General features: G+C 36.3%; 1 protein-coding gene across 2 annotated transcripts in view; it reads left to right on the top strand.

Moving 5' to 3' along the window:
* The window catches only part of OTOGL (otogelin like), a 181,311-nt gene extending 168,596 nt beyond the window's left edge, over window positions 1-12,715 (top strand). For both annotated transcript variants that reach the window (XM_062202058.1, XM_062202057.1), the window contains 7 exons: window positions 1,084-1,147; window positions 2,315-2,493; window positions 2,962-3,066; window positions 4,306-4,425; window positions 6,425-6,470; window positions 10,555-10,634; window positions 12,407-12,715. In XM_062202058.1, coding sequence (XP_062058042.1) covers window positions 1,084-1,147; window positions 2,315-2,493; window positions 2,962-3,066; window positions 4,306-4,425; window positions 6,425-6,470; window positions 10,555-10,634; window positions 12,407-12,607 — 795 coding nt within the window. In that variant the 3' untranslated portion in view covers window positions 12,608-12,715. The remainder of the gene's footprint in view (window positions 1-1,083; window positions 1,148-2,314; window positions 2,494-2,961; window positions 3,067-4,305; window positions 4,426-6,424; window positions 6,471-10,554; window positions 10,635-12,406) is intronic.
* Window positions 12,716-17,093: the final 4,378 nt, after the last annotated feature.

The raw sequence follows: 17,093 nt of genomic DNA, 5'->3' as shown, positions 1-17,093 counted from the left end.
ATGTTCAGGTCTCCTGCTGGTCCATGGTGCTGCTGCCCTTCTTTTGACTGGTCAGAAATAGGAGGCATGTTCTGAAAATTCCATGATGGCACAGTGAGCTCCAGTCACACTGAGGTCTAGGACGGTTATTCCTTTGTAGGCCTAGAGTTCCTATGAAGTGACTCGAAATGGAGTCTAGAATTAATGATGTTAACTATAGAGGTGAAGATTGAATTCTGAATCTTGTGACCTGGGGTTTTCTAAGGTGAGCAGGACCTCTGCATCACCCCCTTGAATTTGTGAGTTAACCTTTAGTAAGGGGTTGACTTGTGGTGAGAAGATAGAGGACGTGCACATTAAGGGAGGGAGACTGGGGTCTGATGAAGTCTACATCAAAGACATTAGGGGCTGGAAGTTTGGTTTCATTTATCCAGCACTTTCTCTGTGTCAGCTCTTTACTTATATTGACCCATTTACTTCAACAATCCTAAGGGGAAGGCATTGTCATTATCCTCTTTATACATGAGGGAAGTGAGGCACAAACTGGTTAAGTAATATGCATGAGTCCACACGACCAATACATGGCAGAGCCAGAACTGACACAAAAGCAGCCCTGTTCTAGTGTTTTTGCTACTAACCACCGTGCTAAATCCTTCTGCTCTTGCACTGTTATGGCGCCCTGGCTTGGGTGCAGACATCAGAGCCCTGGACCACCTCTATAAAGCAGAAGGAAAGTGTGCAGGGTCAGCAAGTGTTTTCTTATTTCCAATTGCCTGCTAGAAGCTCAGAGTCCAGACAGTATGATTTTTAAGTTAGGATGACCTGGCAATTATCTTCTGTACCTTCTCTCACTTAATAGTTAACAAAGTTGAAATTTAGAGAAATTGAGTGATGTGTGGCCACATTATTTGTTTGAATGTTTTCTGCAGACTACTGATTAAATGACAACAGGGTTAATACAAACTTATTCACTAACATATTTAGTAAGCACTTGCTATGTTTATCTGTGTGGCAAGGAACTTATTAGATGTTATAAAGTGCATTTTTACAATTTTAATAAGCTATATTACTAGCTATATAATAATAATAATATCTTTCCAATAGGGAGAATTTGCTACAATAGACCATAACTTCCAGAGTGACTGTGGATGTGTACAGTATCTCTGTGGTAACTATATGTTTGTTTTGTAACTTTTAAATGATAAATAATATTATTAGTATATATTATTAGTTATTAATAAATTTAAAATTATTTTATTTGATATATATTATACATATTAAGCCATTCACCAATATTTGTGTTTAAAAAATAACAATTATTTTTCAGTTTGCTGTTTTGTGATATCTTCAACTGTTCTAAGAAATTTGATAATTGGTCAAAAAATATTTTTTTCAAGTGGCTTCACAGATTTTTTTTAAAGATAATACTGACTGTTTTAACATATCTGTATTTAATTTAAAAAAACATTATGCCTGAAAGTGTGAGCATATTTTTGCCTGTTGTTTTGTTATGATTAATGTTAACATCATAAAGAATTAATTTTATCTTTCTGTAAAGTTACACATCTTCATCTTAAGTATTAGTTGGCTAATAGAAAATAGAATTTTTGTTCAAACAGATTGAAATTTGTGTATTTTTAAAAGAAAGAAGGCTGAGGTTCGGTGTCGGGGATGCACAGGAGCTTCTGTGCTGGGTTCTTCACCACTGCCCAGCTATTCTGACATCCTGTCTAGAAACACTCCAGCCCTTACGCCTGCTACCCCTCTCGTGAAATATGATTCACATGGAAGGTGATTTCACAACACTGAAAACGGAAACATTTCCCGCAAGACACTAATTAAAAACCATAAAATGTCACCCAGTCTTTCCACGAAGAGGCCTTGGACTATAGAATTAGTCTTTGCTCCCACCCACTTCCACCCCTAACAGTGGCTATGTTTTTCCTCTTGAAGAGGGCACAGCAGGCAGATTGCCCCTGCTTGAGATCTCATCACCTGGAACCTGCTTCCAAATTTAATTTTGGTGGAAGGCCAGATTACAGATCGATTTTTTTTTTTTGTTTGTTTTGGTGGAAGGTCAGATTACAGATCAATTTTTTTTTTTGTTTTGGTGGAAGGTCAGATTACAGATCAATTTGTTAAGGAATGAATGTGTTACAGTCATTGTTAAGTAAACTCTTGGGTTATTACTGATATATTAAGGTGATGATCCTCATTGGTTTTGAAAACTTGGCACATCACAGTGACAATATAAACTTAAATATAAGATCCATTGATCAAAATCTCAGTATCATATTTTCTCATTGACTATTTTCTTGCTTACTTCTTTTCTCAGAAAAGGATGATGTGTGTGTGTTTCAAGAAGTATCAGTGTTAAATCCTGGACAATCTATGATAAAGTATTTGGAAGGAGACTTCTGTTATACAATAGAGTGTCTGGAAGAAAAAGATAACCTTACAGGCTTTCACACTTTGAATTTTACAATGGTGAATTGTTCAAAAGAATGTGATGTTGTAAGTACACTTTATGAGTCATTTTGCTGAGAATTAATGAAAATAAAAAAAAGGCACCTATAAAAATTGAAGTAGTAAACACTCAATGAATTAAAAATTTATACTTAAATAGTTTCCAGCAGTCTATTATTTTGCAATCTATCTATGTACAGCATACTTTTACTTCACTGTGTGTGACCTTGAGCTTTAAGAGTTTTATTATCTGCAGCTTGCCAACCTGATTGCCCTGGGGTTGTTACATTTGCTTGATGAATCTTGGCTCTAAGACACAAAGGTTAACAGCTACTTCACTTCCAGCATAGTTATATAAAGTCAATTATTATTGGAAGCTCCTCAAATTCAACCTTAGAAATGCACTCAGCTATTCAGAGAGGTGTATAGTTATGGTGGGAAGCACCTCCAGAATGAATTCACTAAATACATTGGTAATATTCTGTGGCTAATTCCATGTATTTTCATTAAATGCAGCACCAGGCGTATACCCCATCCACAAGCGATTATGATTGTTGTGGTACCTGCAAAAATGTATCCTGCAAATTTCAAATGGAAAATGGAACATCAGTTATATATGAGGTATTAACTTTTTATTCCTCAAAATGTGGTCCTTGGAGGGTAGCTCTCCGTGATACTTTCTGAAAAAGACTCTTGAGTCAATAAGTTTGGAAAGTGTATCATGCACACACATACCTTCCTGACATACCATAAATAAACTCAGATACAATACATTTTCCATATATGAAAAAGTTGCATTTATTACATTTTAAATTATCTGTTACTTTCTATAGTAAAGAAATATGTTTATGTTCTTTTTTGTGATTATCATACCTTTCCCTTTTCCCCAAATATGAAGAATAGCTTTGGGAAATTCTGATTTCTAGTCATTGCACAGGAAAATAGCAATTAATTTTTCAAAGAAACAGCTAATTTTTCTTTCAGATAAATTAGATATTGCCTTACTATATTTTCTGATTTGAGCATTTTACCTTCTTTTGCAACTGGATATATAGATCTTTTTCAACTGAGGTTCATAGCATAACCGATACTGTTCATAAATTAAGGTAGAGTCTAAGAAAAACAGAATGGTCAGATTCATGAGATTCTTCACTTGACTGCAAAGACTCTTCAAGCAAGAGTTATTTCAAAATATGGATTACAAGACAAAAATATATATCAACAATCTCTGCCCAATAAATCTGTAATAATTACTTCAGCTGGCTTTATTTTTAAATAGGAATTCTGAAATCAGGAAGAAATCAGTTATTATATTTAAACATTTTAAGAAAGAATAGAAACAGATCTTAAAATAGCTACAAGATATACAAAATTAGAACCATAAGTCAATAAGACTACCATCCAAATATTGTAAAAAATTTTTCTGGTGATAAGGGAATACAGGGAAGAATAAAAAAATCTCAATAAAGGAGGTCCATCAGTAAGATGATTTGTTATTTTATAATTAGTGAGGAAATATTAGAACAAGACCTTTCACATATGGCCAAATTACATAACCAATTTTGTAAGTGGAAACAGATTCCTATCTTCTTCTTTCCTCTCTGTTGCTTTATTTCATATCAACATCTCAGTTCTAGTGTGAAACCTAACATATAAGAACATGCAATACATCTATGTGCATTTTTAATCATTTTAGATAAATTTGGGAACATTTTTAATTGGAGCATTTTCTATTATAACAAGCTCTATGCATCTTGATTTGATTTTTGATTTCTTAGATAGGACAGAAAATATTCCACTTAAGAAATACAACAAGTTTTGATATGCAGAAACAGTAACCTTTCTCTTTTATTTTTTTAGGAAGGGAGTACCTGGCACTATAATTGTACCACATATGAATGTGTTAAGACTGATGAAGGGGCAATGATTCTAAACTACAGTATGGTCTGCCCCCCTTTTAATGAGACTGAATGCAAAATGGTTTGTACTTGGTTATACCTAAAAACATTCAACTTAAATATAATTTAGGAAATACACATAAATATGTTTTCCAAGGTCAAACTTACACTGTGGCTTATTTATTAGGTGAATGTTTCATTTGCATGTGTAATTAAAAGCTCTATTATAAATCCTCAGTTTGTTATTTTGAGTTATACATGTGTTCCACATTTGGCTCTCTCTAAACAGATACTTTGCTCTATCTGGGTTTTTAAAGATCCAAAGATTACTGAAAAATTATGTGGTCAGCAGACCTAGCCCTCCCCCTCTTTATATGGATTAATAAGCTAAGCAGAGTTTGGCCAGTTTTCTTTCTTAAACCAGTAGCCAGATTTATGATGTCATTCAGCTTTTAATGCATGCCAGCATAGTAGTATTTGCTATGGCTTCTCTGAGACAGGCCACTGGAGAACTCAGCACAAGTCTATAGATTACCAGTCCTTTAGTTTTGGTCAACTAAGTTCATCCTCTCAGGAAAGAATCTATTGGTAGAGTAGATTTCTTTATGGTGATGTAATTTTTATTTTTAAAGATTCTTCATATTTTTAATTATTTAGGCAATAATAATCTCTAATGGACAGTGAGTTTTATTCAGTTGTATAAAGAACTTAGTTCATTAATTTGTTTTCAAGATGTGCCCTTTTAATGATGATGGTTAGCTATATAGTTATAACATGTAGTAAAGTCATAGAATTTCAACTCTGGTAGGAAATGTAGGAATCAATTTATTTCAAAGACTCAGCTTTATGGAGTAAATTATTCTTTTATTTGAATTATAACTAACAAATTACTGAAAGTAATTAGCAGTTATCTTAAGAATTTCAAAAGCTTGGGGCTGGTGTTATAGGTAGTAGGTAAAGCTGCTGCCTGCTATGTCTGCATCTCATATGGGTGCCCATTCAATTCCCAGCTGCTCCACTTCCTATCCAACTCCCTCTAATGCACCTGGGAAAGCAGTGGAAGATGGCCCAAGTGCTTGGGCTCCTGCACCTACGTGGGAGACCAGGATAAAGCTCCTGGCTCTTGACTTTGGCCTGGCCCAGCCCCCAGCCTCTCTCTCTCTCTCCCCCTCCTTCCCTCCCTCCCTCCCTCTCTCTGCCTCCCTCCTCCCTCCTTTTCTCCCTCCCTCTCTCTCTCTCTCTAACTATGCCTTTCAAATAAATAAAATAAAGGAAAAAAAAGAATTTCAAAAGCTATTCAATAAAATTGTATTAATTTAGCCTTAGACCAGAACCATCTTGAGTTCACAGGTAGAGTTTACAGACAGTGAGAGAAACAGAGAGAAAGGTCTTCCTTCTGTTGGTTCACTCTCCAAATGGCCTCATGGTCAGAGCTATGCCAATTGGAAGCCAGGAGCCAGGTGCCTCCTCCTGGTCTCCCATGCAGGTGCAGGGGCCTAAGGACTTGGGCCATCCTCCACTGCCTTCCCGGACCACAGCAGAGAGCTGGACTGGAAGGGGAGCAACCGGCACTAGAACCCGGCACCCATTTGGGATGCCAGTGCTGCAGGCAGAAGATTAACCTAGTGCGCCATGGCATTGGCCTCCAGGGATGTTTTGATTAATAAAATATTAAAGCAAAAGACATGGCCTTTTGACATTACATTATGTTGAGAATTTCAACCTAAATAGGGTATTTTAATCATTTCAAATCATAGAAAAAATAATATAATAGTGTCTGTTTAGAATAACTGTTAGTATTTTGTTTTGGGGAAAAATATTTCATAGTATTTTAAATGTGTTTTTTTAGGTCGAATAATCTTTTCATACTTTTTCATATTGCTGATATAGAAATAATGTAATTTTAAGTACTTATTCTTAATTTTAAAACAAATTTTTATTAGAAATAAATTCCAGTCATTTTCCTACAAAGGTTTTGTGATATTTGATAAAAGTATGAGGAAGGTTAGTTTTCTATTTGTTTTCCAAGAGGAAATGGATTAACATGTATTTTTAAAACTGTTCCTCTCCTCTCTTTCTAGAATGAAGGAATTGTAAAGCTTTATAATGAAGGCTGTTGCAAGATCTGTAAGTGAGAACACATTACATGCATTTACTTGATAGATTAGACATAATTCCTTATGGCGATTACAGTTTTCCTTCTAAAAATCAATTTCTGTGATGCATGGATGTAAACAAATTTTATAAATGCATTTTTGAATCTTTTTGTGTCATGTAGTGATAACTTCATATTTTAATTTTATCTTCTGGAGAGTGAGTAAAGTGCTTTTAATTCAGATCAATTTTAACTTAAATATTGGAAATTTCCTTATTATGGCATCTCTCAAAAGATATTTGATGAGATTTTAATGTGTTTTAAGTTTAAAAGTGCCCTATGGTCAACATTGTTGAGGACATGCTAAAGTACGTAAAGTTAAGTGTCCTGAAATGGCATGATGACTCCAATAAGGACATATAAAATGCAATATTTTCCATTCAATTTAACAAGCCTATGATTCTGCACTAAACATTTAGAAAATACTGTTTTAGTGAATTATATTTAAATCCAGTATATGATGGTTCTCATAATTATCCTGACAATTAAAGTTCTGATAATTAAAATTATATGATAATATTCTTTGTACTAGCATAAATTAAAAGGTTCATTTCATAGTGATTAAGGATGATTTTAAGGACTGAAGCAGAATAGAGGGATATTCATGTAACCATTTTTCTCTTTAAAGTGTTTATGAACTTATGTCAATATAAAAAAGAAATTTTAGGAAAATTGTCATTAGCAGTAATTTAAAATTTATTTAGTGAAGTTTCAGGAAAAGAAGTATAACACAGTTTAGGGTAATAATGCCAAGGTATAAGTTTGGATACAAAATATACTTCTCAAATGAGATTTTAAAACTTCTTTGATACTAGGGTAAATCTAATAAATCTGTAAGAGTAGTCTTATTTACTTAGAGCTGTAAGTCATATTGAATAGCATATTTAAAAATTTATTAAATATAGACACAACATTTTATATACAATTGAACATAATAAAAGCTTATAGATCAGAAAATCTCCTTAATTTTCTACATATTATTTATTCCTCACAAAAGTCCAATGAAGTAGGTTCTGAAAAATATCCTAATTTTCAGTGTAGCGAAGTTAAGTAACAGGTCCAAGTTATACCACTTATAAGTGGTGTTGCATAATTTCAAAGCCTGCCTCTTACCTACTCATGATATTCTAGAACATACCCAGAATAAATTTTAGGAGAGGGCAGAGATAAGCTGTGCTGATCACAAGTCTGAGTTTCTGTTAATTTGATGTGTGAAAAGCCAAATACAACACTCACATACCTACAACAAGCGCAAAAGGCCCAATGGATGGTGGCCTGATGACTGATTTGTAATTGTATTAGCTTGCTGGGTTGTTTTAATAAGGGACTACCGAATGAGTCTTTTAAATACCAGAAGCTCATTGTGTTATAGTTCTGCAGGCTAGGAGTCCAAAAACAAGCTTTAGGGCAGGATTAGTTCCTTCTGAGGGCAGTGAGGAAAAGGCCTTTCTCTGTAGCTTGTAGGTGGCCCTCTTCGAGCTTGCGTGTATTCTATTTCTTTACACGTGTCTCTGTCTACATTTCCCCTTTTTTATAAGAACACCAATCCTGTTGGATTATGGCCTCTCTACAGATCTCAGTTTCACTTGGTTTCCCCTGTACAAACCTGTGTCCAAATAATGTCACATGCTGGGACCTATAGGAATTTTGGAAGACATAATACAGGGCATTACAATTACATTGCTGGTACTTTGTGGTTAGTGTAATACTCCATAGACATTTTAAATTATTGGGCCTCTGATTATATGAACTATCACTTACCTCCTGCCACACAGTGATGCTCTATTAGTACTATTGTAGACAGGGCTACAGGTAATCCCCAAACAGTTCTAGGAGGTAGACATGGTTTTTCCCATAGATGAGGAAATGAAGATTGAGGAAGCTGATCTCACTAGTCAGTAATGGATATCAGACTGTACGACGTCTGTGCCCAGGCTCTTTTTATCTCTGCCATGCTTTTTCATGTGGAAGAATAACAATAAGCCATTTTGATTCCTCTCGTCTGATGTGTAAGGCCCAGGATAGTTTCTGTTTTGTTATCATGGTTAGTAGTCGTATGAGGAGAAGAGATTACAAATAGTTCATAGACACAGATCTATCATTGGAAAACCCCTGGCTGTGGTCTTTCTTTTGGGCAACCATGCTATGTTGGGGAGATTGTGATAGTTGCGTTCTGCTAAACCAAACATATTGTAGCAAAGTCTCTCAGGAATGAGAAGGAAGTGCCTCTTGGCACAAACAAATACAGCTAACTAACAACGAATTGATGCTATCTCAGTTTTATTCATTGTACCAGTGGCTTATCAAGCAGGTTTGTATTGGGTGCATATATATACAGACACCCTTTTAGGCAATGGGGGTATAAGAGTGTCTGGGAAGTATCACCATGTTCCTAAATCTGTGTCTATGAAATACATGAAACTTGGATAGCTTAAAACAATTTCTAAAAAGAAGAAAGATAAAAGCTAAAAAGTGTGTGTGTGTGTGTGGGGGGGGGGATAATATCTGCATGATACAGTGCTTATTATCAAGTGGAAGAAGAAACAATAGCCACATAAATGCATACTAACAACGTCAGACAGTGTTGAACACTGTGAAGAAAAATAGTACAAATGAAAGGGGTGGAAAGCAAGAGGAGCTGGGTGGTTAATTTAGGTGGGGGCCTAGGTAACATGTCCATGATGAGGTGAGAAGAGCCTGGGGAGCCACTGGAGTAGTGAAGAGTGTTGAAAGTGGAGGAAATAGCAACATGCCCCAATAGCACATGGAGTGAAGGGAGGAAAGTGGTAGAATAGCATGAGGTGCCGATGGTGGTAAAGATAATTTCCTTTTTGACTATTCCTTGTCCTTAAACTTTTATGAGAAAAGACAGGCTAACTGGTGGAAGAACCATAGAGGCACAAAACAGCCTGAACTCCACCAAGAACACTGTTTTGAGCTAAGCTGTGAGTGAATGGGAAAGAAAGAATGAAGCAGCAGAGAGGATGGAGGAGGTGGAATAAGTTTTAAAATGGACAGAGAGATGGACTGGAGCGAATGCTGTCGTGAGGTCCCCTAGGATGAGAACTGGGACCGCCTTTGAATTCAGCAGTTTGGAGGTTACGGGTGACCCTGACAAAGTTTAATTTCAGACAATCTAAGCTACCCATCCCACCTTCAACCAGAGTATAGCATAACTTTCAGTTACTTTACATGTTAGGATTTTGTATATGCATTTATTTTAACCAAGGATTTTATGGCTAAACTCACTTAAAAATTGGTGATATAATCTACTTATTCGCAAAAAAGGAAACTTCATGAGAATAATTTTGTGATTTTCCTAAAGTGACAAAGAAAATTAGTACAAAGTGAGGTTAAATACTTGGTCTTTTGCATTCTAATTCAGGAGTTACAACTGTTGTCACACAACAGCAAATAGGCTCAGTATATTCTGGAGTGCAATTACTAAGTGGAAATTTGTCACAAAGATACATATTAATAAGTCATTGCTGAATGCAAAGTGTTTTTATTTTTAATTTTTATAAAATATTATGTCAGAGCTATAAAATCAAATCATTTCATCTGTACAGTTGAATATGGTTGATAAGCAATTCAGTTGCATTTTTGTACTAATTCATATCAATATCCAATAAGATAATACAGTTTTCGATCTCAGTTTTCATTTCAAATTGATATGTATGTATTTTTATGTATTCATTATATATATTTAGTTATATCTATTGTGACTCAGTCCAAAAATTGTTTTACACACGTATGTATACCATACACAAATTGATGTCACAATATAGGTGTGGATATTTTTTATGTGATTATGATAATATTGTAAGACAAAACATAAAAAGTAAGAACAAATAAGTATAAAGCTAGGAAATAGAGCTATTTTGAAAGTACAAGTAAATATTATACGTAAAATATATGAGTGAAATTTGAAAAATCTTTTAATACTGAATTTTATATAACTATATCAGTTTTAAAATTTAAACACATTCATGTATTTGAATTAACTAACAATTTAAATTAGGCCTTTTGATGAGTAAATATTCTATATTTTATCAGGCAAACGAGAAGAAAAAATATGCCAGAAAGTGATCATTAAGTCAATCATAAGGAAACAGGATTGTGTAAGCCAAAGCTCTGTAAGTAGAAAAATTTCATTTGTCACATCAATGCATGCATCTTTCCAGAAGTATATGTGTTCCAGTACTAACACTTTTATAAGCCAACAAAATGTCAACATTTACAATATTTAACTTTGAAGTGATTCCTACATTCCAGTCTTAAAATATTCCATTTGTGAAGAAGTATAATTATTCTTAGCATGTACAACAACCAATTCTGAATGAAAATTGCAATCCAGAGAGATGGAAATTGGATCAATTATATTTGAACACATATTGTCTTAACTGTGTAATATTACTGAGCCAAAATAGTTCTAATTCTCACTCGCCTCCTTTAATATGACCTTTCAATTCCATAGTCTACTTGAGCCATGGAATAACACAGGGGACAACAGCTTCTTTAGATTATGGTTCATTTATTCCATCTATCTATGTGTGCACATTTCAAGCCTTAAGTTGTATCAGCATTGCTAGGTTGGGCATTGCCAGTGAACATCTCTCTGGAGTTAAGTATCCACTTGTTACTTTCCACAACTTTCTAACATGCAGCAGCGTGAGGGTTGAAATGATGAGGAAGAAAAAATCTTGCTTTCCTCAGACGCCTTGGGGAATCCAACCATAAAGGGTGCTTTTAAAATTTAGGGCATTCTCGAGTTGGATCAATGGAAATGGACCTGCCCTGGAGTCGAAGGATGCCCAGGTCAGAGCCACAGATCTTATTGGCTCTAAGCTGAAAAGCCCTTCACTCAGCCCAACTTCCAAAGTGACCACTGCAGCTGAGGGGATGGTCAAGTAGGGTCAGCAACATTGCAGGCAGAACTGTAAATTTCTTGTTAGAGATGCCCCCTGCCTTTACCTGGCCAGCTCTCCTCCCAGGCCAGCCAAGTAATGAAAGTCAACAGAGTGCCTTCCCCTAGGAGGTTCACACCTCCCTTAGGATATACCCCATGAGAAGAGATAGATAGGTCTGGGCCTCTGAATTTACAAGGCCTAAAGCCCACCAGATTATTATCAAGCCGCTTCTGTCAGGTTCTATTTGCCTCTCAATCAGAAAACTTAATTGTAGCTTAGACAGCACCTTTCTTAGCTCCTCTAATAATGACTCTGTCCTTTGTTCTAGGCCCTGTCTAGTGCACTTGGGCCTCATTCCTTTGTAATCATAACCTCTACTCTACCACCAATCGCTCTACTCCCAACATGTGTGTACTGATGGTCCTCTTCCCCACTTAATGCTGTATAATTGTTCAAACCTGGTAAATGCCACTCTTAGGATCATTGGTTACTATCCTCACTCTGTCTTTTATGACCTTGTCTAAATATGATCAGAGTCGGAAAACTTGGAAGGCTTCCATAGCCTTGGCAACTCATGACGACAGCCTAAGATGGTTACTGGTGCCATAAACTAGAGTGTCAATTTGTTGGGTCAACAACAGGAGCCACTGTGCACTTGCTCCTCATGTGGGATCTCTGTCCTTAATGTGCTGTACATTTTGATTTAATGCTATAACTAGTACTCAAACAGTATGTTTCACTTTGTGTTTCTATGTGGGTGCAAACTGTTGAAATCTTTATACTAAATTGATCTTCTGTATATAAAGAGAATTGAAAATGAATCTTGATGCAAATGGAAGGGGAGAGGGAGCGGGAGGGGGGAGGGTTGCGGGTGGGAGGGAAGTTATGGGGGGGGGGAGCCATTGTAATCCATAAGCTGTACACTGGAAATTTATATTCATTAAATAAAAGTTAAAAAAAAAAATTTAGGGCATTCTCTTCTTTGTCTCTCCCTACAGATCAATGTTGCTTCTTGTGATGGAAAATGCCCATCAGCTACCATATATAACATCAATATGGAAAGTCACCTCAGATTCTGCAAGTGTTGTCGTGAAAATGGAGTGCGAAACTTTTCTGTGCCTCTATATTGCTCAGGAAATGGCACTGAGATAATGTACACTCTCCAGGAGCCTGTTGACTGTACATGCCAGTGGAATTAACACTACTACATTCCAAGGACCCTAAACGACTGCATGATGTCAAATATAATTCACTTTCATCACTATTTAGGCACCTGGCAGATTTATATTGTTTAACTACAATGTATTAGGAAGGATGTTGGGATATGACTGTCCAACAGTTGGTACCAAATACAACTTCAGTGGCAAAATTAGTCTTATTGTTTTGCTCTATTTTAAAGAATAAAATGATCCTCAGCTGTTCAGCTAAACTGCTTTTATACATTTAATTGCAACATGGCACAGATCTGAAATATTCTGTTAGGTTATTTTTCAGAATTCCTTCAATTTCATTCATTCAATAGTTATCTCATTTGCAAAGTCTTCCATAACTATCCAAGCTAAGATATTATTTATTCTCTACTACTTAGTATGGTAAATGTAATTAGTTAAAATTAGCATTGAGATAGCCACAAAGAATGCTTAGAAAGAGATTGTAGAATTACAGGAGTTTGGATTACTGAAAATCTGAATGGATATTGGAGATATTATTGCAAATTCCCTTCATCTTACATATGTACCAGATAACCAGAGAAACTACCAATTAATTAAAACTACCAGAGAAAATACCAATTAATTCATTGTAATAATGCAGTGAATTCAGTTTGATTAAGTTCCAAGTTTTTTTAAACTCAGTCCTATGCTTTTTTAAATCCACAGTAAAGTATCACAGAATCTTTCATCTTAAAGAGTTTGCATTTGATAGACTTAACGATTTTAAATCCAATGTGTTTTTTAAATGCTACTCACACATTAATACTTTTTCCAACAACAAGGACAGGGAAATATAGCATCAGTTACCATAAAAGGAGGGAGATTGTGAGGTTTTATTTTTTATACTATTTTAACTGTCATTGAAGATGTAGTTACTGTTTAACAATGAGTTGCTGACTGATGGACATCTGATTTTAAGATGTATTTACACACTATTTAACTTGAATGTTAATGCTGTTAATGATGCTGCTTTGCTAGTGAAGAATGAAATAAAATTTTACAAGGGAATGCTGTACTTTTTAAATACAGTAGATTATTGACATTTGCAATTAATACCTCCTGTGATCTCTGCAAATTCTCCAAATTCTTTACTAACTGTAGTATGTAAGTGTCTGAGTTTCCTCTTCAGTCAAATAGAGACAGTGCATTTCTTAGTGTGATTGTGGGTCTCAGATGATGTCAAATATCAATGAGAGAACAGCAAATCTGGACTGAAAAGCAGGGGCTGGGCCTTGATAGGCTAGGCTCATGTTTGAGTAAGTGACTTACTCCCAGGTGCTGTTTCCATTTTAAACAAGCATCCTCAAACTATTAACATATATATTATTAATATAATAAATATTCTTCTGATCGCATTAACATTAACTGTGAGAACAATTTTGTTAATTTTTAAATTTATTTTTATTTATTTGAAAGGCAGAGTAATAGAGAGAGGGAGAGACAGAGACAGACAGATCCTCCATCTACTGGTGCTCTCCCCAAATGACCACAGTGTTTGGGGCAGGGGCAGGGCCAGGCAGAAGCCAGGAGCCAAGAGCTTCATCCGGGTCTCCCACATGGCTGCAAAGGCCCAAGCACTTGGCTCATCCTCCACTGCTCTCCAAGCACATTAGCAGGGATCCAGGTTGGAAAAGGAACAGCTGAGACTGGAACAGGTGCCCACGTGGGATGCCGGCAATCCAGATGATTGCTCCGCCTGCTATACCACAATGCCAGCCCCCTGATGTTTGTATTTCTAAGAGCAGGTATATAGTTGTTGCTGACCTCAGTCTCACTCAAGTCCTATGTAACATTCATCTAAGGATATAAGAAGGAATTATTTTTAAAGATTTATTTATTTGAGAGGCAGAGTTATAGAGGGAGAGAGGGAGAGGCAGAGAGAGAGGTAATCCATCTGCTGGTTCACTCCGCAGATGGCCACAGTGGCTGGGGCTGGGCTGATCCAAGGCCAAGCCAGGGCTTCTTCTGGGTCTCCCATGCAGGTGCAGGGACCCAAGTACTTGGGCCATCTTCTACTGCTTTCCCAGGCCATAGCAAGAGCTGGATCAGAGGTGGAACAGCAGGACTTGAACCGGTGCCCATGTGGGCTGCTGGCCCCACAGGTAGAAGGTTGGCCTACTACGCCACAGTGCTGGCCCCATGAAGTAATTTTTAAAAATGAATCTTGGAGGCCCAGCACTGTGGCATAACAGATGAAGCTGCCACCTGTAGTTCCCACATGGGAACTGTCCCGGCTGCTGCACTTCCGATCCAGCTCTCTCCTATGGCCTGGGAAAGCAGTGGAGGATGGCCCAGGTCCTTGGACCCCTGTGCCCACTTGGGAGACCTGGAGGAGTCTCCTGGTTTCGGATCAACACAGCTCCAGCCATTTGGCCATCTGAAGAGTGAACCAGTGGATGGAAGACCTCTCTCTCTCTTTCTCTCTCCCTCTCTCTCCCTCTCTCTCCCTCCCTCTCCCTCCCTCCCTCCCTCTCTCTCTCTCTCTGCCTCTCTGTAACTCTGACTTTCAAATAAATAAATAAATCCTTAAAAAAGAATTAATCTTGGGGCCAGCACTGTGGCATAGCAGATAAAGCCACCGCCTGCAGTGCTGGCATCCCATATGGGTGCCAGTTCAAGTCCTGGCTACTCTACTTCTGATCCAGCTTTCTGCTATGACCTGGGAAAGAGTAGAAGATGCCCCAAGTCCTTGGGTCCCTGCACCCATGTGGGAAGACCTGGAAGAAGCTCCTGGCTCCTGGCTTTGGATTGGTGCAGCTCTGCCCATAGTGGCCAGTCAGGGAGTGAACCAGTAGATGAAGGACCTCTTTCTCTGCCTCTCCTTCTCTCTGTATGTAATTTTGACTTTCAAATAAATAAATAAATCTTTAACAAAATCATGATTCCCAGAAATATTGCAACTTACTAAGTATTTTGAACCTTCAGTGTTACTTAGAATTAGGTAAAGGGATTAATATTGCACATGCAAAGCCCTAGTGTCTACTATGCATAACAATCAATTTACCTTATTTGTGCTGAATGTAACTCCTTTACATGTAATGTTTCCATATTCTTTGATTCCTATTAACATATAGATTGAATTAAATGGTTTCCATTACAAAATATTAGCATATTGCTTCAGAGAAAATATTATGCACCTCATACAGAAGTACATAATGTTGTTTATTGTCTATTGCCCATTTTTATTCTGGTCTCTGTAAAATATTTATTAAATTAAAATATTACATAATATTTAAATTTATTTGTGGGGGAAAAGGTAAACATTTTCCTAGAATTTTTACAAACACTCACCAAATATATCAAATGTTGCCAGGCAGTATTCTAAATTCTAGGAACACTAGCAAAACCAAATAGACACAGTCACCTCATGCCAATTAAAGTCTAATTAGAAAACAAGGCATTAAAAATTCAAACATAACAAGAAAGACCAGAAATAGATACTAGAACATATTAGAATATTGTATATGATAAAGGTGACTCTGAAGTCCTCAGACAGATTTAAATGATGCTAGGATAACTGGTAGTCACTTGGACAAAGAGAAATTTGGACTCATACATTCACTGATAGGAAAAGCTAAGCAAATCAGAGATTTAAATGTTTAAGGAAAAAACAGAACAAGGTAGGCAATCTTAAACAAAATGGGGGAGAAATTCATTACTACCCTAAAGTGTGGAAGGCCATTTGAATTCTGACTCAATGTCTGGAAATACAAATGAGACAATAAATTTAACAAGAAAATTATAAACAAACTGTACAGCACACAAAAAATGGCAAAAGAAGAATGTAAAAGCAAATATTTAATAATGACAATATACCACTGACGTAGGATGCTTTCCTAGTGTGTAAAGAGCTCCTAAAGAATCAAAAAAGGAAAAAAAAAACTGACAACCAGTAGAAAAATGGGTCAGGTACTGATGGTTCAAAGAAAAAGGACACTATTAGATCCTTTACAAAAAGGATAACTGAGCCCAGCTTGAATAAAGACATTTCACATTGATTTTGCACTGAAATACAATTCCTCTCCTATTAAACTGGTAGAAATTCAGAAGTTTAATGACATGTTCACTTTGTAAGGCTTTGGGAAGACAGCATTTGCATGAGTCATTGGCAATGGAGAATAATACAGATAATGTGTGATAATACGGAATCGCAGACATCCTAAGGAACATGTAGCAATATATACTAACCTTAGAGGTGCATTTTGATTTGACCAAACCATCTAGGAAGTACATCCTGGACAATCACTGCACAAACACAAGGTGACATCTATGAAAGATTAGTAATTACAGCATTCATTATAACAGAAAAGACTGTACCAACAAGAGTTCAATAAACTGTCCTAATCCACATAATAATACGTAACTGTGAAAAAAGAATGAAAAAATATTTGTCAGTGTGGGACAATCTATAGAATATAGTTTTAAATGAAATAAAATAAACAAAGAATAGTATATGTAGAATGCTAGACCTCAT

This window comes from Lepus europaeus, chromosome 10, assembly GCF_033115175.1.
Source record: "Lepus europaeus isolate LE1 chromosome 10, mLepTim1.pri, whole genome shotgun sequence".
NCBI classification, from domain to species: Eukaryota; Metazoa; Chordata; class Mammalia; order Lagomorpha; family Leporidae; genus Lepus; species Lepus europaeus.
The sequence above is the reverse complement of the archived record's forward strand: the minus strand, read 5'-3'. Positions and strand labels throughout refer to the sequence as shown.